This window comes from Scylla paramamosain, chromosome 7, assembly GCF_035594125.1.
Source record: "Scylla paramamosain isolate STU-SP2022 chromosome 7, ASM3559412v1, whole genome shotgun sequence".
Classification (NCBI taxonomy): Eukaryota; Metazoa; Arthropoda; class Malacostraca; order Decapoda; family Portunidae; genus Scylla; species Scylla paramamosain.
This window is the reverse complement of record NC_087157.1, coordinates 4351405-4374069: the sequence shown is the minus strand read 5'-3', so window position 1 is coordinate 4374069 and position 22665 is coordinate 4351405. Positions and strand designations below refer to the sequence as shown.

At 45.3% G+C, this 22665-nt stretch overlaps 1 protein-coding gene across 10 annotated transcripts in view; it reads left to right on the top strand.

Annotated features, from left to right (window-relative positions):
- LOC135101930 (golgin subfamily B member 1-like) overlaps positions 1 to 22665 on the top strand; it is a 282995-nt gene that overhangs the window by 89646 nt on the left and 170684 nt on the right. For all 10 annotated transcript variants that reach the window (XR_010269469.1, XR_010269468.1, XR_010269470.1 and 7 more), the window contains exon 8: positions 5253 to 5309. Coding sequence is in view for 6 of the 10 variants with exons in the window: in XM_064006312.1 (XP_063862382.1) it covers positions 5253 to 5309 (57 nt within the window). In the remaining 4 variants the exon portion in view is untranslated. The remainder of the gene's footprint in view (positions 1 to 5252; positions 5310 to 22665) is intronic.

The following is a 22665-nucleotide window of genomic DNA, read 5'->3' as shown; positions in this document are numbered from 1 at the left end:
CCTACGCAGGACGAGTCTCGCGGTGTAGGAGTAAGTCGCGAACATATAACAGTGACAGGTGTGTGTCCCCGCCCATATATACGTTTCTGGACCATATTCTGAATCGCCGCCTACTTTCAAAAGGCTCTACTTGAAGATATACGGGGTTTTAGAGACGTGTTTATGGTTCTAGTGACAGATTAACAAGATTTCTACATTATTGACAGGAGAAACGCTCTCGAGAATCCGGTTTGTCATCTCTGTGGCCTTGGAAAATAGTAGTGGTGGGAAAGCAAAGCGTTTCAGAATACGGGCCTCTAACTGCCTCCTGAGAAAGACGCTGCTGCCAGGGGCCTCCATCTTCATCGTTTTCTCCTGTATCGACATTATCATTTCCTACAATCTTTATTTTATTTCTTTTGTTCTCTTTTATCTTTTTCTTTCTCTCTTCTTTTGTTTAATTTAGTTTCTTGTTCTCTTTCGTCTTGTTCTCCTTCACATTTACACTTTGTTACTTCCCGATTTCTACTCTCTCTCTCTCTCTCTCTCTCTCTCTCTCTCTCTCTCTCTCTCTCTCTCTCTCTCTCTCTCTCTCTCTCTCTCTCTCTCTCTCTCTTTCCAGCTAATTAATCCGTGGTCACTATTATCGTGGTATTTTGTTTCGTAATTTTTCCCTTACGTATTTTTTTCTTATTTTCTTCCAAAACTTGTGTATAAAGTTCTTTCACAGCTTAAGTGGATAGACTGGACGCCTGAAAGAGAGAGAGAGAGAGAGAGAGAGAGAGAGAGAGAGAGAGAGAGAGAGAGAGAGAGAGAGAGAGAGAGAGAGAGAGAGAGAGAGAATTATTACCTCGGTCAAAAACATTTCTCATCAAGGAGGTCGTAAAGTTGTTTGATTAGTTTCCCAATAGAGGCTGTTTGTGGCTGATTACCTGCAGTTTCTATTTACCTGTCCGCCCCCGTGGCCTCAGGTGGACGGCAATGGGGTCCAGTTATGTTGTGGCTCGTTATATTGCGCTGCGCTTCTCTGTAATGTTCCCGTTTCGGCCACTTGTGCTTCTCTTTCTTCTGTTGTTGGCGATGGTGCCCTTAGAATGAAGGTATCGTGCGGTGTTACTGTTGCTGCTACTACTACTACTACTAATGCTACTGCTACTGCTACTGCTACTGCTACTACTACTACTATGATTGGAAAAGAAAAGTAGAAGAGGAAAAGAAGAAGAGAACGGAGAAGAAGAAGAAGAAGAAGAAGAAGAAGAAAGGACAAGAAGAATAGCTACTACTACTACTACTACTACTACTACTACTACTACTACTACTACTACTACTACTACTACTACTACTACTACTACTACTACTACCACCACCACCACCACCACTCCATTCACTATTACTTACATTCATAACATTCATCATCATCAGCGACAGCATCACCATTACTATCATCACCACTATCATGCCCTTATCACCCATTACATCATCTTCATTATCAGTTTCCTTTTTTTGGTCTCAGATAAGAAGTGCCATGTTAGCATCAACACTTATCGTAACACACACAAACACACATACCTATGACTCTTCTCTTCATATTATCAACAGAAACAAAGGTGAGGCACAGGGAGATAGAGGCTGGGATATGTAAGGGGCAGGCTGGCTAACTAACGGACAGGCGGAAGGGCGTTGGGATAATTAAGGCAGTCACGACAGGGAGAGAGGAAGGGGAAAGATGAATAAGGCTCGTGGTTTCCTAGACAAAAGCAGCTGATTGGAGATTTTGCATAATAAGGTCAAGCGGAAGAAAGGAGGAGAATAATAAGTAAAGGAGTAAAAAGACTAAAAGAATGAGAAGTGAAGCAGGAAGATAATAATGATAGGTGGGGGAGGAGAAATGATGGAGGTCTCTGGAAGTAAGAAGAATATGATGAAAATGTAAATATGAAAACACTGCATTAGGAAAGATGGAATTAAGGGAAGAAATTGTAGGTTGAAAGGGACAAGCGTAATTTAAAGAAGAAAGGATGTGGAGCAAGAGGGAGGAGGAGGAGGAGGAGGAGCAAGAAGAAGAAGAAGAAGAAGAAGAAGAAGAAGAAGAAGAAGAAGAAGAAGAAGAAAATAACAAGAAGAAGGATGGAACTGAGAGACTGATAAGCTAAGGGAAGAAGAGAAGGAGGAGGAGGAGGAGGAGGAGGAGAAGCAGGAGGGGGAGGTTAGTGGTCTCCTTTACCTCCTCGTCGTGTTCTTCGTCTAATCTCCCAAACAATACCCTGCCTCGTTACGGTCTTGGGTGTGCTGGCGTGGCTGGAGGAGGAGGAGGAGGAGGAGGAGGAGGAGGAGGAGGAGGAGGAGGTGGTGATCGTGCGTGAACGTGTAAGCGTGCGAAGGAATGAGAAATGAAAAGCTTGTAACCGTGTGTGATATTTTCCTTTGTGTGTGTGTGTGTGTGTGTGTGTGTGTGTGTGTGTGTGTGTGTGTATGGACAGACGGACAAACACAGACACACAAGAAAATATGTATGTTTCTGTTTTGTCTGTGTATCTGCTTTTATCTCCTTGTTTTTGTCTTTTTCTTAGTATATGTCTGTCTGTCTGTCTGTCTGTCTTGTCTGTCTGCCTGCCTGCCTATCTGTCTGTTTATCTATCTGTCTGTCTGTCTGCTTGTCTGTTTGGTTGTATGTCAGTCTCTGCCTCTACTTATCTATCTATCTATCTATCTATCTATCTATCTATCTATATCTATCTATCTATTTATCTATCTATCAATTTTATCTCTTCATCTATCCATTAATGTATGTATGTATATATGTATGTATGTATGATCATGAATCTCCCACATTAGCCCCATGTCTGTGTGTGTGTGTGTGTGTGTGTGTGTGTGTGTGTGTGTGTGTGTGTGTGTGTGTGTGTGTGTGTGTGTGTGTGTGTGTGTGTGTGTGTGTGTGTGTGTGTGTGTGTGTGTGTAGCTCCGTGCCCGGGGGATTTAAAGCCAGGCAGAGCGATGGATGGGCGTCCTCCTCTTATTTGGCAAGAGTGGCGTCACGTGGCTGCTCTTTCCCCTCCTTCTCCTCCTTGTCTTCTTCCTCTTCTTCCTCTTCCTTGTCTTATTCCTCCTTCATCAGCTCCTCCTTGTTTTCTTGTTTTTCTTCATCATTGTCAAATCATTTTTCTTGTTCTTCTTGTTCTTCTTGTTCTCCTCCTCCTCCTCCTCCTCCTCCTCCTCCTCCTCCTCCTCCTCCTCCTCCTCCTCCTCCTCCTCCTCCTATTCCTCAGTTTCCTCAATAGATAAACAGCATCGTCTTCATCCTTAGTCTCTCCTCCTTAAGTTTGGAATACACACACACACACACACACACACACACACACACACACACACACACACACACACACACACACACACACACCAAATATTCAATTGATATCCATCTTATACTACACTACTACTACTACTACTACTACTACTACTACTACTACTACTACTACTACTACTACTACTACTACTACTACTGTTAATTTTATTCTCTATTTCTTTCTACTTTTTCATTTTACCTATCTATCTATCTATTTGTGTACCAATTAATCTATCTATCTATCTATCTATCTATCTATCTCCCTGTCTACCTACCTATCTATTTATCTATCAATCCATTTAATTTCTTACTATACTTGTCGCATTTCCTTCCTTCTCCTCCTCCTCCCACTAAATCTCTTGCGGTCGAGACTCGCTGTGTTGATTAAGGAAAAAAGAGGAAGAGAAGGTGGAGGTTAAATGATAATGCAACTCTCACATTCTTGCGCTCTGTGTGTGTGTGTGTGTGTGTGTGTGTGTGTGTGTGTGTGAGAGAGAGAGAGAGAGAGAGAGAGAGAGAGAGAGAGAGAGAGAGAGAGAGAGAGAGAGAGAGAGAGAGAGAGAGAGAGAGAGAGAGAGAGAGAGAGATTGAATGTGATTATATAGAAAGCCATGTCACTGAAAAAGAACATACGTGGAAAACTGGAAGAGAAAATGAGGAAGAGGAGGAGAAGCCAGCGGGAGGAGGTGGGAGGCAGGAAAGCAAATATTCCTCCTCTCTCCCTCCCTTTCCTTGTACTCCTCACCGGGACCAGTATTTGCCCTCCCCTTCCTCCATCTCCCTTTCTCTCCATCCCTCCTTCACTCCCAATCCTCCTCCCTTCTCCTTTCCTTTCTCTCCTCCACCTCTCCCAATTCGCTTTCTGCATGCTTTCCATCCGTATCTAAAACACACACACACACACACACACACACACACACACACACACACACACACACACACACACACACACACACACACACACACACACACACACACACACACACACACACACAGATATCGTTATTTCCCTAGTCATTGTTGATAAGGAAAATACGTGTCTTTTTTCTTTTCTTGTTTTATCAGAGGGAGAGAGAGAGAGAGAGAGAGAGAGAGAGAGAGAGAGAGAGAGAGAGAGAGAGAGAGAGAGAGAGAGAGTGAGGTTATGCTACTTGTTATAATTTTTCTGAATGTCACCTCTCTCTCTCTCTCTCTCTCTCTCTCTCTCTCTCTCTCTCTCTCTCTCTCTCTCTCTCTCTCTCTCTCTCTCTCTCTCTCTCTCCCCCTTTTTTCACTGTCATTGCTTCTAATATTTTTTTTTTATCTTACTTCCGTCTTCTCCTTTCCTCTCCTCTTCTGCCTCACCTTTACTTCCTCGTGCTCTCTTCCTCTTCACTCTTCTTTTCATTACTACGTTACATCTTTCTTTATTTTAGTCTTCTACTTTCCCTCCTCACATCTTTCTTATTTTCTCTCATTCACTTTCCTTTCATCTTTACTTAGCTTTACAATTTTCTGACCTTTTCCTGAGAGAGAGAGAGAGAGAGAGAGAGAGAGAGAGAGAGAGAGAGAGAGAGAGAGAGAGAGAGAGAGAGAGAGAGAGAGAGAGACTCATCAAGGACAGGTAGAGAGACGCTAATGATCCAAGAATTAACACTGGGAACCCTGTCAAGTAAATTTGATGATGACTTTTCTTTCAGACATGAAATATTACTTTTTTTAATGATTTAGTCTTACCTTTAATTGAACCTTGTGAGAGATTGTATATGCTTTGATTATTTTGATATTCTTTTTGTTGAGACACCCTTACTGTATGTGCTTGAGAGAGAGAGAGAGAGAGAGAGAGAGAGAGAGAGAGAGAGAGAGAGAGAGAGAGAGAGAGAGAGAGAGAGAGAGAGAGAGAGAAGCTTCCCTCTACCACGTGATATCACTAACACACACTCCCTCTCAGTTACAGCAGCGGGACGGCAGCAGCGACCGGGTTGACGACTCCGCCAGGAAGCAAACGGTGAGTACCCTTCCCTTCTCTTCCTTCCTATTCCTTCCCTTCCCTTTCCTTCCCTTCTGTTTCCTTCCTTTTTGTAGTTTTTTTATTTCCCATCCTTTCCTTTCCCTTTCTTCTGTATTGTTTTATTTCCCATCCTTTCCTTTCCCTTCTTTCCGTTTCTTTCTCTTCCCTTTTTTCTCTCCCGTTTCCTTGTTTCCTTCGTCTTGCAGTCTTCTCCTTTCTCTTTCTTTTCCTCCCTTTCCTTTCTTTCCTTTTTTTCCTTGCGCTTTCTTCTTTCTGTAGTCCTTTTCCTTCCCTCTCCTCTCCTTCCCTTCCCTCTCCTTTCCTCTCCTCTCCTCTCCTCTCCTCTCCTCTCTCTTCTCTTCTCTTCTCTTCTCTCCTCTCCTCTCCTCTCCTCTCCTCTCCTCTCCTCTCCTCTCCTTCCCTTCCCTTCCCTTCCCTTCCCTTCCCTTCCCTTCCTCATGCCAGTCATTTCCTTTCATGTAAGGTACTTGTATATGCATCCTTCTCTTCTCGTATCTTCTTTTATCTTATCATGTCTTCTTATTATCTTCTTATCATGTCTTCTGCTTTACCATATTCACATCGGATCGTCAGATGTAATGTGAAGCGAATTGATCTTGAAAGTGTGTGTGTGTGTGTGTGTGTGTGTGTGTGTGTGTGTGTGTGTGTTTTCATTGAAGGTACGTGTGGGTGGCCCCTTCACGAGTCACTCAGCGCTCACTAATCGCTACGGTTGTTACGCTGGTCACTTTCTTTTGCCGTGTCGAGTCTAAAGAACAACGAATTTGGGCGTTGTGTGGAGCTTGGAGGTTGTTTGTTTACCTTTTGTCATTTGCTGATTTAGGTACATTCTGCTTGTTTTTCATTGCTTGCCCACATTCCTACCGCCATGACACACTAAACAGAAACTGATTTTAGGAATACGATAGCAAGAAAAAAAAAGTTCTAATTCTAGTTTGTTATGCCAGACATGTGTAAAGATCACAAGCTATTCGTTTTCTCTTCTTATTTATACTTCCTTCCTTTCTATTATTCTTTTTTTGCTTTGTTGAATGTTCCTGATAATGTTCCTTATTTCCTTTTAAACTCTTCTTTCTCTCCCCTTTCTCTTTTAATTTTTACCTCCCTCCTTCCCTCTCATTTTTGTATGCGTCCGTCCTTTTCATCCAGTTTCTTGCTTTGTTGTACTTTCCTGAGAATATTCCTTTTATTTAAATTCTTCTTTCTCTTCGCTTTTTCTCTCAGTTTTCTCTCCTTTCTCCCATCACTTTCTTTCTCCATTGTTCCTTTATTGCATTGCTTTATTGTCCTGGGAATGTCTGCAGCTGTACTTAAGTGTTCCCCCTTCTTTACTTTACATACTTTTTTTTTCATTTCCCCTTCCTCCCTTCTTTATTTTACACGGTCTTTTCTTTTCCCATTCTTCCCTCGTGAAGTCGTTAACCTGCGGGAACACTCAGCAGGTGCAAGAGGAGTGTCTCTGTAGCGGTAATCCTGGTTTCCACTGAGGATTGAGACAAGGCAGCAGGCTAAAGGTTTTATTATCTTACCTCACATGAACCGTGACGTGGGTGGGTTGTCAGTACGTATGTGCGAGGCTTGCTCATTCATGGGAGAGAGTGTGAGAGTGTATTGCATGTGGCTGGTGGGATGGAGGAAGCGGAGACTAAGTGGATATGAGGAGAGAGGAAGGGAGTGTGATGAGGAGGAGTGAGGGAGCCTTCACCTTGACGTACTTGCATCTGTTACTTCAAATTCGACAGTGTGATTCATAGCTACGTAATTGCCTCGTAAGGACCAACAAGTCTTCTGCTGTTGTTTGTTTTTCAATTGTGTTCCTTGAGATTGAGTGAGATTATATAAAGTGCAGGGATTTTTTTTTTTAATTTTCGTTCTATTTATTTATTTTTTCATATCTACATACTTCAAAGGAAAGCAGCAACATCACCAGTAATATCAGTAGTTACAGCAGCAGCAGTAGTAGTAACAGTAGTAGTGCAAGTCGTCCCTAAAATCTCCGAGCTGCGATGAAGAGACAACGACCTCCCAGGGTGGCGGTGGGCGGGGTCGTGCTGGATTTGCGTGGAGGGTTTGCGTGTAGGTGGGTGGCAACGAAAAAAGTGGAAAGGGTGGCAGAGGAGGAGCAGGTTGGCACGAAATAGAAACACGGGTGGCAGTTGGGTGTAAGGGAAGAGGAGTAGAAGGGTGGCGGAAGGAGTGGGTGATAAGGAACAGAAGAGTGGGCTGGTGTGGGTGGTCCGCTGTGGTCCTGCGTGGTGTGGTGGTTTCTTCTCCCTCGTCTCCTCTTTGCCGTGTCATTTACAGCCGCGTGGGACCTTTGCTGGCTGGCGGGGTCGGCGGGAGGAAGAGGAAGACGAAAGTGTCATCATTAGTGGTTTTTTGTATTCACGGTTACCTGCGGCCAGACCAGAGGAGCGTGGGTGTTGGCGTGGCGTTCCTGGGCGTGGCGCTGCACTTGTGGTTCCGATGTGGTCTTGGGGGGAGTATTATTTTAATTCGCTGGTCTCGTTTTCCGGTATCAGTCCTTGGTGTGAACGGTACGAGGCTGTGTGTCACGGGTGAAGTTGGGACGTGGTGGACTGCGCGGGGAAGGGGAGGGAGGAGGAGAGGAGAGTGATGGGAGGGAAAGAAAAGAAGGGAAGGGGTGTCAATGGGGAAGGTTAGAGTAAATTTATACTCTGTCGTTGTAAATCCTTCACCTCCTCCTCCTCCTCCTCCTCCTCCTCCTCCTCCTCCTCCTCCTCCTCCTCCTCTCCTCAAGACGCGTCCGTGGTAGGAGGAGCAGCTGCGAGTGTCGCCACGTTCCAGGCACATCCACATCCTGACCCTCCGCTGCTCCGTGACGCCGTGCTGGGGACGCGAGGTGTTTTCCGGAAATGCGACACGCGGGTCCTCACCTCCTGCACGTGTTTACCTTCAGTGGCATGACTCGCAGCATTCCGCACTGTGAATAGTAAATCTTCAGTAACTACGCAGCGTAACCTTTGGTATATTTCGCCGGTCTGCCCCGCGTTCCTGCTATACACGCCACCCATTACTACTGTGGGCAGGTGGTAACTACAGGCGTATAATCATGGCATCCTTGCAATCCACCATCAACTTGTCCATGCTGCTAAACGTTGTCTTAAAAAAAAAAAAAAAAAAAAAAAGGTGAAAAAAAAAAAAAACTAGTCTGATAAAGCTACCTGTTTGTTGGGAAGCTGAGCGTGATGTGCAGGCATTCATCTCTTTGTGAGAGGACCAGGGAACGTGTGGTATTCAAGCTTTTTCTGCGCCACACCCTCGGCAGGTGATTCAAGCCCCATGGCCTGGGTGACGGCGGCTTCAGGAGACGAGACTGGCCCGGGCTGGACGTGCTCAGGTGACCCTCCACAGAAACTGGGTTAATTGCCTTGGTTTGTTATTAGCATCGTGGTCTTCCCTGAGCAGCAAGGCATTCAGGTTAGCCTGTCGTGACTCCAAACAAAGCAATGACAATTACCCAGAGAAAGACACCCCCACCTCCCTCTGTGTCCTTGTCGCACTGTGATCATTCTTCATGTCTTTTACTTGTTCGTCCTTCTCATGTATAATGATTCTCATGACTTGCCATTATTTTTTCAAAGATTCGCACATTTCTATTGAACTTATTCGAACTTACAATGTAATGGGTCTTCATTCTACCCAAAAGGGTGTTCAGGGGTCGACTCTTCTCTTCCTCAATTTTCTTTGTCACACCTCGAAGGACAAAGGTAACGTTTGTCATGTGACTGTCATCAAATGACGGGAATGGAGGAACGGGCAAAAGAATGCTAGCAAGGGAGGAAGAGGCGTCGAGGATGCGAGATAAGGTGATGGTGCCTGTCAGGCTCAGGAGCCTCAGGAGCGGGGTGAGGCAAGGGGCAAGATGTCTGATTGTACCTTAACTCAACCATGATGATGGGGAAAGACGAGGCGACTTCTTGTTACTGAGAAAGCGATCTAATTCCGCTCACGGCCCAGACGCACCGCTTTATTTACCGGAAGTACTCGCACTCCATACGACTACTATGTTCACCAGAATTAAATGCTCCTGTCCCGGCTCAAGAGTCAGAACGAGAACACGAGAATTCTGAAGCGTTTTCCTTTATGACAGCGTATGAATATTTTCTCTCTATGTCACAGGTGAAGAAGGAACCTTTTTCCCTGAGAAGAGACCGAAGGCAGAGCAAACAAAAGCAAATGAGAGAGAGAGAGAGAGAGAGAGAGAGGAGAGAGAGAGAGAGAGAGAGATAGAGAGAGAGAGAGGAGATGAGAGAGAGTGAGAGAGAGAGAGAGAGGAGAGAGAGAGAGAGAAAATCTTTAATATCACTCACTAACATAAATCAAAGACAACATTAATCTCAGTTCCAAAAAAGACCACCTCACATCACTGCCCTGACCTTATTGAACGCTCGCACTGTCATCACCTCTCCTTCACATCTGCACGGCATTCTGCTGGGTCTCTGGAGGGCGTGCGTCTGCCGGAGCCACGCCTGTCCCTGCGGTGGTGTGAGGCTGGTGGGGCTATGAGTGGGAGCGTCGTTCATCAGCGCCCTCGTGACCCGCCCGCAGTGTGCCTGACGGAGGAGGTGGGAGTCAGGCGGAGGCAGGACATGCACTCTCGCCTTATACAGTTTGTTGTTACTCTTCGTCCTCTTGTTCTCTCTGTCTTCCTGCTCATCTATCCTTTTCCTTGTTCTCGCTGTCTTTTCCGTCATTGTTTTTATCATCTTTTATGTCTACTTTTCCTCCCTCCTCCTCCTCCTCCTCCTCCTCTTCAGTTCATTTACCTCCTCTCTTGGTTGTTTTTTGTTTATTATCTTCCTTCTTCCCTAATTAATTTTCCTTCCGATTCATGTCACTTTTACTTTTCTTCTTCGTTCTCTTCTTCTTCTTCTTCTTCTTCTTCTTCTTCTTCTTCTTCTTCTTCTTCTTCTTCTTCTTCTTCTTCTTCTTCTTCTTCTTCTTCTTCTTCTTCTTCTTCTTCTTCTCCCTCCTCCTCCTCCTCCTCCTCCTCCTCCTCCTCCTCCTCCTCCTCCTCCTCCTCCTCACACCACTTCTCGTCCTCACCACACCCCACACCTTCCTTCCCCATGCAGCAACCGGTCGGCGCTCTGGGGTTCAAAACCATATCAGTCTGAGCGGCGCTTCCATCCTTATAAATCTTAACCCGGCGTCTCTTCAAGTGTTGCCGAAAGCCGATTACGAAGCATCGCCTCAACACAACACACTGGTCGGGGCTGCTGCTGGTGGTGGCTGGGGGTGGGGGGGATGTCGGGTGGGGCAGGACAAGACGGTGAGGTTTCCTTATTAAGTTTAAGCTTCCGCACAGCCCGAGGAGAGACTTGAGTGTTCGCCCATTTTGCTTCAGCCTGCGACATTTTTCTTGCATTGTTACGATTGTTAGTTTTTCCTCGGGGTTGGCAGCGGGACAGCGTCTGCGTATGGCTTAGTGGTATTCTTCTGTTTTTATTGGGGACTGATTTCATTAACGCAGTTCCGGACGTGTACAAAAAAAATTAAAGAAAATTGCGATAGAATTTTTTCTTCGGTTACAGATGATTAAATAATGAAAAGCAGAAGAATATTGATATAAATATCAATTGAAAAGTGTGTTTTTTACGTGTTTTCACTTTTTAAAAGTTAAATATGATTATTATCTGCACCGTATTCCTAAGAACTTAAAATAGTATTTTACATATATAATGGTCTTTTTAAGTAAAGAACATATTCCAATTATTAGTTAAAATTTTTTAAATTGATTTTTTTTCAAGATTTGTAACGAACGTTGGTGTCTTGGCGGTTGTTTGGTTGGTTAGTTGTCTTGCTTGGTTCCTTTTATGTCAGTGGGAAGGAAAATTGGCGCCGGCCCTGTTTTTTTAATGGGTATCCTGTGTATGATTATATAGAGGTTCTTCGTCTGTCTATCTTAATGTATGTACGTATGTATGCATGTATCTACACAGATGGATAGATAAATATTTTATTGACCACAAGCAACATATACAAAAAGAATATTACAAAGATCTTTTGGGTCCACCCCTATACTTAAACAAATATACATTGGCTTGATAAGTAAGACAAGGTTAATCAAAGTTACCAAAATTAATATAGAGACTGTACAAAACAAAATATCAAACAAAATAAATATGCAATTTTGAACATACTGATTACTCGTAGAATATATGATTAGGCACAAGGTTGTATTATCCTCAAGTACCAACAAATAAATCATGGAGAGTAGTATGTCTATATGTGCCTCGTATGTGTTGTGTTAAAGGGCACAGTTGTATAACATGAGCCTTTATCTGTACGTGACCACAGTGGCACAACCTCTCCTCTAGGGGCAGGCGGCCGCGACCTCTCTTGTTCCATCTGCCCACCTCCACAGCTAACCACGCATACACCACACACACACACACACACACACACACACACACACACACACACACACACACACACACACACACACACACACACACACACACACACACACTTGCATCACATCACGTGCCTCCTAGTTCTGCTGTACTCTCCTCTCTAATTCTAATAATCGGTATGGTTTAGTGAAATCAAGCAGTCCGGTAGAGACTTGAAGGGACGCTGCCTGTAATCCTCTGTAATCCCTTGGGCGGTCTTGTTGAGTCTGAGAGCTGCACTTGAGCCCTCATTCTGTGATAACTTACTATTGAACAGATTAAATAATACAGAAGAAAAAAAACAAGAAAAAATAATGAGGAGAAATAAAGGACAAAAACTATCATAACAAAACATTAGGATTACATATTTTACATTTTTTACAACAACAACAACAACAACAACAACAATAACAACAACGACATCAGCAACATAAAAGAGGGAGAGGAAGAAAAAACGAAAATAAGGAAAAGGAGAAAAAGAAAAAAAGAATACCATGACTGATATAAAAAACAAAATCAAATGTGTGTGTGTGTGTGTGTGTGTGTGTGTGTGTGTGTGTGTGTGTGTGTGTGTGTGTGTGTGTGTCGTCAAGGAAGCTCCAGGTCACATGTTGCCTTTCACTCACCAGTTGTTGTTCCTTTTTTTCTTGTTTGCTGTGTCTGCCCGCATGTTTGTCTGTTTGTCTGTTCATCTTTCATTCTTTCCCTCAGTCTGTCAGTTTGTCAGTCTGTCAGTCTTTCCATCTCTCTCTCTGTATTTATCTTCCAACTGAAATCTCTCTCTCTCTCTCTCTCTCTCTCTCTCTCTCTCTCTCTCTCTCTCTCACACACACACACACACACACACACACACACACACACACACACACACACACACACACACACACACACATACACACACACAGTCGCCTTCACAATAATTGAACTACCAAAGAGAGAGAGGGGAGAAAAAGAAATCGAAAAAAAATAAAAGCTGAGTTCACAATAAAAATGTCACTGAGTTACAACGAAGTGCTGTATCATATTGCGTCCCGCGCCCTTCACTTCCAGGCAGTGGCGTGCGCTGGGCGGCAGGGGAGAAATTATACGATTGTGATACTGGGCACTGTTATTATAAGGCTTGGTGGGACATGGATGGTGGGGGGAGGGAGGGAGGGGCGCTTGAGGGATATGGGGTGGGTAGGGGAGGGTAGGTATGGTAGGGTATTAAATAAAGTGTGGTTATTAGTATTGTTTTCTTTTTGTTTTTGCCTCTTTTTTTTTTTTTGTTGGGTATTTATTGTTTAAGGTGAAAGGTACTTGTGTAGAGTAATGGACAGTTTATGTAATATGAGGAAGTTGTGTGCATTTGTATATATTCTTTTACTCTTTCTTCTTTTTTTTCTTTTATATTATATTTCTTGTGTCTGCGTTCGTCTATTTTTATTTTTAAGTCAGTATATTATAACGACGTAGTTTTCATATATTATTTAATTCATCATTTTTTGTTTTGTTTTCGTGCATACTTTTTGTCGCTTAGTACTGTCTTGATTGTCATTGTATTTATGGATCAGTTCCTGTGCAGCACTTTATCGTTATCGTGCATAATCAGTGTACTTATCTACTTACTGACTTCTTGGGTTTTGTTGTTAGTGTATTTACTCGCACACCTGTAATTTTCCTTATCGCGATGCATCTTACTTTATGATTATTGAGTTTGTATGTTACTTTTTTTGTGGCGTGGCGGAGTTAGCCTGTAGCAGCGTAGTAGCTACCGTGGCGGTGCAGAGACGGCCTTGTGTGGGTGGCATGGCCGGACAGTTACGTACACACCTGTTCCCGCTACGCTACACCCTCTCCTGTCTACTGTGTCTACAAAAAAAACCGTCGCCTGTGTGAATGTTCCATTACTTGGTACACCTTCCAATTACCCGTAACGCCTTTGTTCCACACGTAGAGCATGTTCTTGTGTCCAAAAGCTCTCGTGTGTATGTACGTACCTCTACCTCGTTCTGCTTCCACCTCCCCTATAAGTCAGTCCTCTTCATGTACGAGTACTTCCTGGTTTTATTCCTACAATGCGTCACTTTTATATTGGATTTTTATGGTTCATGATGAAATATGGCTTCCAACATCGTCTTCTTATATGGTCGTGGTTGTCGCCGCGGCGCGAGAGTTACAGGCGTGCGGGCAGCGTATGAGTCCCGTGCGGGAGTCAAGCTGGAGTGCAGATTTTTATTTCTATTTATTATTTTTTATGATCTGTTTTCATACGGATAAATTCGCATACATGTTATCCAGATAACTCACCCTTGATTATTTCTTGCAGTAGAGCACCGGAGATGGATGCACGCTTCCACGAGATGTGTGTGTGTGTGTGCGTGTGTGTATTTATTCTTCCTTCTCTCTCCTCTTTTCCTCTCTCGTCCACCTCTCTCTCTCGTTCTCCCAACGTATAATTCAGCGCCATTGCTCCGCAGCTATCAGCTCAAAACCGCCACTATGTATGCCTATTATCTGTGTGTATGTGTGTGTGTGTGTGTGTGTGTGTGTGTGTCGGCCTGTACTACAGTGCTCCAGCAGAAGTACTCCTATCCGGGACATGGTACCGAGGCCGCCGTGTGCATGCTCACCCCTCCCCGCCAAGGTGACTCCGTTGATTTGCGGCCCCTGAGGAACGCCGCGACCGCCTCTCCCTCAGCACCACACAGTACATCCAAGGCTTTAAGAGGGCCATGATATAGTGGTATGAGATGACGGAGAGGCGGAGACTGAGGAATAAAGTGGCAGTGAAGGGCGTCTGGGAAAAGTAAGAAAAAGTAAAGCTGAGACTAATTAACTGTCGCAAATACCTCAGATTACGTCACAAAGCAATCATTCCCGCATTACCCAATCATCGCCACACACTGTCAGCAAAGCCAGCGGTATAATGGCGTAAAAACAGCACGCCGCACGAAAATGACACCACAGAGATAAATGAAAGTGGATGAATCGCTGCCTTTCATCCACTCTTTGTTGTCCGCAGCGGGATGATGTGGCGACTCCTGCTGTGGTGGTGGTGGTGAAGGAGGACCTGTGTGCGAGGATTGGCCTAGAGGGACTGTTTTGTGTGTGTGAGTGGATTTTTTCTTCTTTTTGTAGACACGCCAGGCTGTGAATGAGATGCGTATGTAAAGCCACGTGGAGCGAGTTAACGGAACGGAGATGGGCTGGATGGAAGGTCATGATGGTGTGTGTGTATGTATTTACTACTACTACTACTACTACTACTACTACTACTAGTACACCGTTTCATTGTGCACTGCAAGACTGTATGCTATGTTAATGGTGATGTTGGTGCTAGTACGAATATTTTTAATGTTTGTAGTAATGTGGTCCAAACCTTGCATCTCTGGCTTGGTGTAAAAGTATATACTGTTTGTTCCCCTCATATAAATTCCTTTTACTTCCCACATAAAACTTCCCCCCCAAAAAATAATTCCTCCCACAAATCAATAATTATAGTCAGGTGGTGATGGTGATGAAGAGTGGTGGTGGTGGTGGTGGTGGTGGTGGTGGTGGTGACGATGATGAGTCATGCTTTACGTGGGGTCAATAGGCAGAGTTTGCTTCACCAACACCATTGCCATTTTTACTACCCCCCCTCTCCTCCTCCTTCCCCTCTTCCTCCTCACCCATGCTTGTCATCATCGTCATCAGCACCACCACTTGGTTATACAAGCCATCACACGCAAGACAAAGGCTGCACCCATAACAGTCATCGATTATGTGTGTGTGTGTGTGTGTGTGTGTGTGTGTGTGTGTGTGTGTGTGTGTGTGTGTGTGTGTGTGTGTGTGTGTGTGTGTGTGTGTGTGTGTGTGTGTGTTGAACGGTCTCCTCGCCATCCTACGCTGCATGGACTACTCGTGATCGCTTACACACACACACACACACACACACACACACAAAGGGCAGTCCGACACGGCTGAGCGCTCCCCTGCCGCCCAGCCTGCAATTGGTGTATCCGCGGTGCAGTCTGTATCGGCGGGTGATCGGCGTCGTCTAGGGCACGGCGGACACCTCCCACCATTGGTCACTGTCCCCGCTGCCTCGCCACCTTACCCCGCGGTTCCTCCTCCCCACCCTTGTATAAATGAGGTTCTGGACACGCGCTTTAGTAGTCTGTAGTAGAAAATCATAACCCCCAAAACACGAAAAAAAAAAAAATATATATAATAATAATAATAATAAAATCTAGTTTCGTGGGACATTTCCAATATTTTTTTTTAGATTTAAAGACTAAAATGATTTATTGAACGTATCACAGAATCAGTTTCGTTGGACATTACCTCGAATTTCTTGGACATTAGAACTAAAATAACTTGTTGAACATGCCTGGAGTCTCTGTTTAGTAATGCCTGCATGTCCACGGCCATAAACACACGTAACTTTCAAGTCTTCTGTGCAGTGAGAGGCAGGCCGTGTTTTGAGAAGGCCGGGTGTGGCAGTGAGGTGGTGTGCGTAGGATGTGAATGTGGGGCATGGGAGAGATGAGGTAGATAGAGAGAAAGGTATGGAGATGGTGTAGAAAGAGGAAAATGTGGAGTTTGGACGCAGAGAGTGGGTAGAGGGAAGGAGTGGTGAAGTGAGAGGGAGGGAGCGTGTGATATGTGGAGTGTGGGGAGAGTGGGTGTGTGCAGAATGGAGGTGGAGGGAGAGAGGCTGGGGGAGAGTAGCTGTGTAACAAATAATGGGAGGAACCTTCATCAGGAAATTCCACATTCAGTACCCAGGGAGTGGTGTGGCTGTGTGATGGGGGTGGTGGAGAGGAGGGGAGAGGTAGGGAGAGCGAGGCATGAAGATATACCAGTACGTGAGGGAGCGGATACCAAGAAGATACTAAGAAATCTGTCGGTCCGTAAATACGTAGGCTCTCTGTTGATTTATTTAGTTGATTACGGATGCAACTAAAACAAGACTCCCTCCCCGCCCACCTTCCCTGCTGACAACAGGGTGCTGGGAGACTCAAGACATCACCGTGTGCCTTGCTGGAAACGTGTGGGTAGTAAAGGAGTTAAATGAGAGGAATGTACTTTATTACACTGCTATTTTGCACTGGTTCATCACAGGGAAGGAAAAATTTAGAAAGATAATCTGGTGTTTTGCCACGCCTTATATCTAAAAATATTAAAAACAGACCATTTATTAAAGAACACCGATTTTGTTGCAAGTATCCCGGAAATATTGATCTTGTCTGAACTTGAAACCGTTTATAATTTTCGAGCCAATGACTAATGGTGGGAATCCGCTTTGATGGTCAGCAATTCCTAGTTCATATATGTGGGAAAAAAAAATCATATAGTTTTAACAATTGTGGAATGATGTACCTCGATTCCCAGACGTGAAGAAGGAACGGATGCGTTCATTGGTGCACTGAATTCCTACAGTATTTCCTCTCCCCATGTTCCTCATTACTTTTCATGTTCAGTCTCCTCTTACCCTCTTCATCTTCGCTCTAATACTAAAACTCTATTCAGAAGAGAGAGAGAGGGACAGAGAGACAGAGAGACAGACAGAAACAGAGAGAGAGGGAGGAATATATAACAATGCTTCTCATACTAAGGAAGTGAATGTGAACCAAGCGACTTAAGAAAGGTTGAGAGAGTCATGGAGAGGTGATGGTGCCCTGCTGGAGAGAGGCGGAGGAACAAGCATGGGTGACAGGGGACGGGAGAAAGGTGTCCAAAAACGGCGGAACATACTCCAAGTCAAGTACTTACGTGGCAAATGTGGCGGGGATCAAGATTATTACCCTGCGTCGCCTCGAGTGTGTATCAGAGACAAGGAGGAGGCGCTGAGGTGGCTGCTGGAGTGTTTGTCTTCCTCTCGTGGCTTTCTGCTGGTGGTGTTGGTAGTTGTTAGCTATTGATTTAGGCAAGTCCAATCTCTCTCTCTCTCTCTCTCTCTCTCTCTCTCTCTCTCTCTCTCTCTCTCTCTCTCTCTCTCTCTCTCTCTCTCTCTCTCTCTCTAAAAGTATGCATTTTAATCTTTCTATTGGTGGTGTCTTCGTGAGTGTTAGTGAGTGTTGGTAGAGAGAGAGAGAGAGAGAGAGAGAGAGAGAGAGAGAGAGAGAGAGAGAGAGAGAGAGAGAGAGAGAGAGAGAGAGAGAGAGAGAGAATTAGTTTTGTGGTTGAGGAAAGATCTAACCAATATGATATCAAGGAAATGAATGATGATGATAATAATGATAATGACGAGGAGGAGGAGAAGGAGGAGGAGGAGGAGGAGGAGGAGGAGGAGGAGCAGAAGTAAGAGGAAAAAGAGGAGAAAAAGGAGGAGGAGGAGGAGGACGAGGAGGAGGAGGAAGAAGAAGAAGAAGAAGAAGAAGAAGAAGAAGAAGAAGAGAAAAGGAGGAGGAGGAGAGGCACCTCGTATGTATACACGGAAGGTCAGGATAAGTAAGTCGTCGACCGGCCGGACACTCCCCTCTCTCTCTCTCTCTCTCTCTCTCTCTCTCTCTCTCTCTCTCTTTTACTTTTCCACCTCTCCCTCTCCACCACCTCACTCTCCATCGTTTCCACAACAGTACCTGACAGCGGTGGAGGGCAGCCCTCTCTTCCTCTTTTCCTCTCCCTTCCCCCTCTCCCTCTCCTCCTCCTCCTCCTCTTTCCTGTCTTGCAATAGTTTAAACAGGCCTGGAGTGGGGAGGAGTGGGGCTGAGGGGTGAGTTGGAGGACTGGCGGACATGTGGGGTGTGGAGGGGGAGGTGGAGCTGGTGGGGGTGGTGGGCGAACATGGCGTATGGAGGCGTGTCTGGGCAGAGCGTGTTCGAGCTAAATTGGGAACTTGGAGGACTGGATTAATGGGAGGGTGGAATATAAGGGGGCGGGGAGGCCGGGATGTGATGGGTGGAATATAGCAGAGAAGGAATGGGTGAGATGGGAAAGGTTTATTGACGGCAGGGACTCATCACGCCACCGGGAAGGGAGTCTCAGCTCTCGAGGATTTGTAAACACGCGGGTCACTGAAGTTCAATCTCACGCTAATCCATCTTTCTCCTCTTTCACGACTTCAATTTGTTTGCATAGGAATTACTGGAGCGGCGACGAGCAAGTGTCTTCGTACCCCTGTTTTCTTTCTCCTCCCCTGGGTTAACATCAACGGGAAGCTGTTATTTCACTCCCGCCTCGGTCTGTGCCTCACGTCACTCTTTCTGAGTCGTGAAGCCTTTTGTAACAAAGCCTTTTTATTTGTGTAAGAAGCTTTGAAGTCAAGGGATAAGGGAAGGGAAAGAATTGCGCGTGACTTTCTTTGCAGAGTCCTCACGGCGTTTCCTCACAGAGAGAGTGTGCGGCAGTGACAGAAGCCTGGCAAGTTGTGGGAGAACAAGGAAAGTTATGAGATGCGGCAGCGTTCGCGTGTACGTCTTTACATATGATGACCTGCGTGTAAAGTGATGATGGGGCAAGGTAGCAGGGAACCTTGCGTGATGCAGCGGGACAGAGGATGATGCCTCGCTTACCGTATTGTACTTCAAGGCCACTGAGCGGCTTCTTTGCGTGAAAACCACCAGATTCCGAGTTTCCTTGACCAGCCCTTGCTTCGGGATGGAGGTCAAGGCTTTGCTGATAAACTCGACCAAGGAGCGTGAAGCATCAGTGACGTAACGCTCGTCGTAGCCACCGGTTGCGGCACTCCGGGAGGCTAGAGGCTGAGGGAGAAACCTGGCCGGGCGGCGTGGTGGGGGCCAGGCCGATCTCAGCCTTATTCGGCCATTGGGGTCAGTGGGTGGTCGGCTACGCACGCCTTCACGCCCCTACGGACGTCGCTCTGCTAGGAACACCATCCCTGCCGCTCGACACTGTCTTGCCCCGCGCGCCTGTTGCTGCTATAGAAGGAGTCGACGCGGCCGCCATCAGCCATGCCGTCCCTGTTCCCGGCGATGGCCCACTGCCCGCTCGGCTGTGGCACACATTTCCTGGCCGCCCTAACAAGCCCTACGGTGCAGGTCCCTCCCACGCACCGCTCTATTTGTGTTCATCCATACCCTGTCCTTCCCGTCACACCGCCCACCCATACTCTCGCGTCATTTGTGCTTTTCTCTACCTCATCCTCGCATTCACTCCTGCCTGAACTTGCATCTCCCTCCCCCTCCCATTGCATCAGTGCCTCCGTCCACGCCCTACAGTCTGCATGGCTTCCTGCGGTCCCCTTATGGTCTGGAGGCGGAAGAGACCACCTCGCGGCGCCTCACGTCCACAGTTCTCAAACCTTCGTTGCAGTGAAGCTCGGAGGCATGTGTGTGTGTGTGTGTGTGTGTGTGTGTGTGTGTGTGTGTTTGAATTCAGGTATCATTTCTTTGTTTTTTATTAATTTTTGTGCGAGACTATTATTAGAATTTTTTTATTCATGATTCAGTCTGTCAAGGCAGTGCACATATTCTCTGGAGAGTCATCATCATCATCATCATTGCCATTATCGTTAACTCCGACAATCAAAAGAACAACGCGGCGCCTTACAGTCAGTGAACCACATCGCCTCGCCTCGCCTCGCCTCGCCTCCCGCTGGTCGTCACGGCGAATGTGTTCACGTCTGTGCTGCGCGTCCCTCCCTTTGGCCGTGATTTGCGACGCTATTGTTCTGGGGACTCACAATTGCTCTTGATTGGTCACTTTCTGCTGCTCAGGTGACACTTCCGCCATCCCTCTCCTTCTACTCCCTCCCTCTCCTTTCCCTCGCCCCAGCCACTGACCGCCCGAGGGAGAACTGACATGAACTGCTTGAGTAGATGTCTTATTTCATGCGCTGTCGTTATTCCTCATGTAATTTCGCTTCTCGTGTATAATTCACTCTTTGCGGTGAAAGGTAATTTTTCTTGGGACATCAAGGAAGTTGTAAGGTTTGTCTCTCAATGGGCATTCTCTGCGTTGTGTTGTGTTGCGTTGTGTTGGTTTTGAGGCGTGTGTTTTGTTGTGATTCTTGTGGTAATTTTTTTTTTTGTCAATTATTTATTTTTTTGAGTGGTTTAGGGAAAGTTACTTGTGGTTTCTTTCAAAGTCAAGGAATCATTCTCCTCTTCGTCCTTCTTGTTGGCATCGTCTTTCTCTTTTATCCGGCTCCTCGTCCTTGTCTTCATTCCTTTGCTCTTGCTTTTCCTCTTTATCCATCTCCTTATTTCCTTCTTCTCATCCTCTTTCATCCTCTTCCTCGCCGCCGCTGCTACCTACCACCCATCACCACCACCACATTTATTCCTAAAACCAGTTTCCCGCACAAAACATGTCAGCCCTGTGACAGGAAAACACAGAGCCTTCAGGAGCTGACCACTTTAAAGACACGAGTGAATAGAAGCCAAAAAAAAAAAAAAGAGAGGAGGAAATCACATTAAAAATACAACAAAAAAGTATTCTTCTTTTAGTATATTTAGATTTTCAAATTGTATATTCAAGACATGAATTAACCTGACGTTTTCTCAGATTGGGGAAGACTGTGAAAGGACACACAGCAACACTCTTCTCTTTATTTAAAGCGCGACGTCTCGGGACACCCACATTCGATCTTCGTGTGATAAAATGTAGAAACGATAATGTAAAAAACGCTTCACTCAACAGAGGAAGGAATAAGACTTAACACCATACGAGGCTTGGTGCAACAATTAAGCAACCCGTTACAAACACACACACACACACACACACACACACACACACACACACACACACACACACACACACACACACACACACACACACACACACACACACACACACACACACAGCTTCACCGTAGAGACATCTATTAGCTAACAGGAAAAAAAGAATCATAATATAAATGTAAAAGCTATGTTCACTGCTTGATTGACACAGCTCCCTTATTATAAATTCATTAAGTGGTAATTTATTGCTTAGCATGTTCACTTCACATCATTACCGGAGAAGACAACTAATGCGCGTGGGAGAGAAGGAAGATAGATAAGTAATTGAGCAAATTATATTAGTAAAGAGAGAGAGAGAGAGAGAGAGAGAGAGAGAGAGAGAGAGAGAGAGAGAGAGATGAGAGAGAGAGAGAGAGAGAGAGAGAGAAAGGAATGAATGAAAGGGAGGAGGAAGAGGAAGAAAGGAACCTGCTATCAAGGATTGCAAATGACATTATTCTTAGAATTAGAAGAAGAAGAAGAAGAAGAAGAAGAAGAGGAGGAGGAGGAGGAGGAGGAGGAGGAGGAGGAGGAGGAGGAGGAGGAGGAGGAGGAGGAGGGGAGGAGGAGGAGGAGGAGGAGGAGAGTAGTGGTCAAAAGTTCAACATCAGAATGGGTTGTGGTTCCTTAGAGAGAGAGAGAGAGAGAGAGAGAGAGAGAGAGAGAGAGGAGAGAGAGAGAGAGAGAGAGAGAGAGAGAGAGAGAGAGAGAGAGAGAGAGAGAGAGAGACAGCGTTAACGGGGAGGGCAAATAATGCATGTTATTTGAGGTGATATTCTCCTCTTCCTCCCTCTTTACTTCCTGTTGGTTTCCTCTTCCTTCCGTTTAAACGACACTTAATATCACTTTTTTTTCCTTACTTTAATCTCTCCCTCTCCTATTCCTACTTCCCCCCTTCCTTCCCCACTTCCTCTTCCTTTCCTTGTACTCTCTTTCCTCATTCCGTTCTCCGTCTTAATTTTTCCTCCTATTTTTTCTTTCTTCCTTTTTTCTTTTCTTTTATCGTGTTATCTATATTTATCCCTTCTTCCATCTCTCTCTGCTCTTTATCTTCTTCAGTTCCTCCTTTTCGTTCATTCTTTCTCCACTTCTTTCTGTTCGTCTTTTCCTCTTTTCTTACTTTCTCTTTTACTTATACGCATCCCTTCTTTTCTGTTCTTGTCTTTTTCTACCTTCCATCCATCCATTTATTCATCTCTCTCTCCTTCCTTTACCCTGTTCCTCCTTTCTAAATATCTTTCAATTTATTTTTTCCTCTCTGCT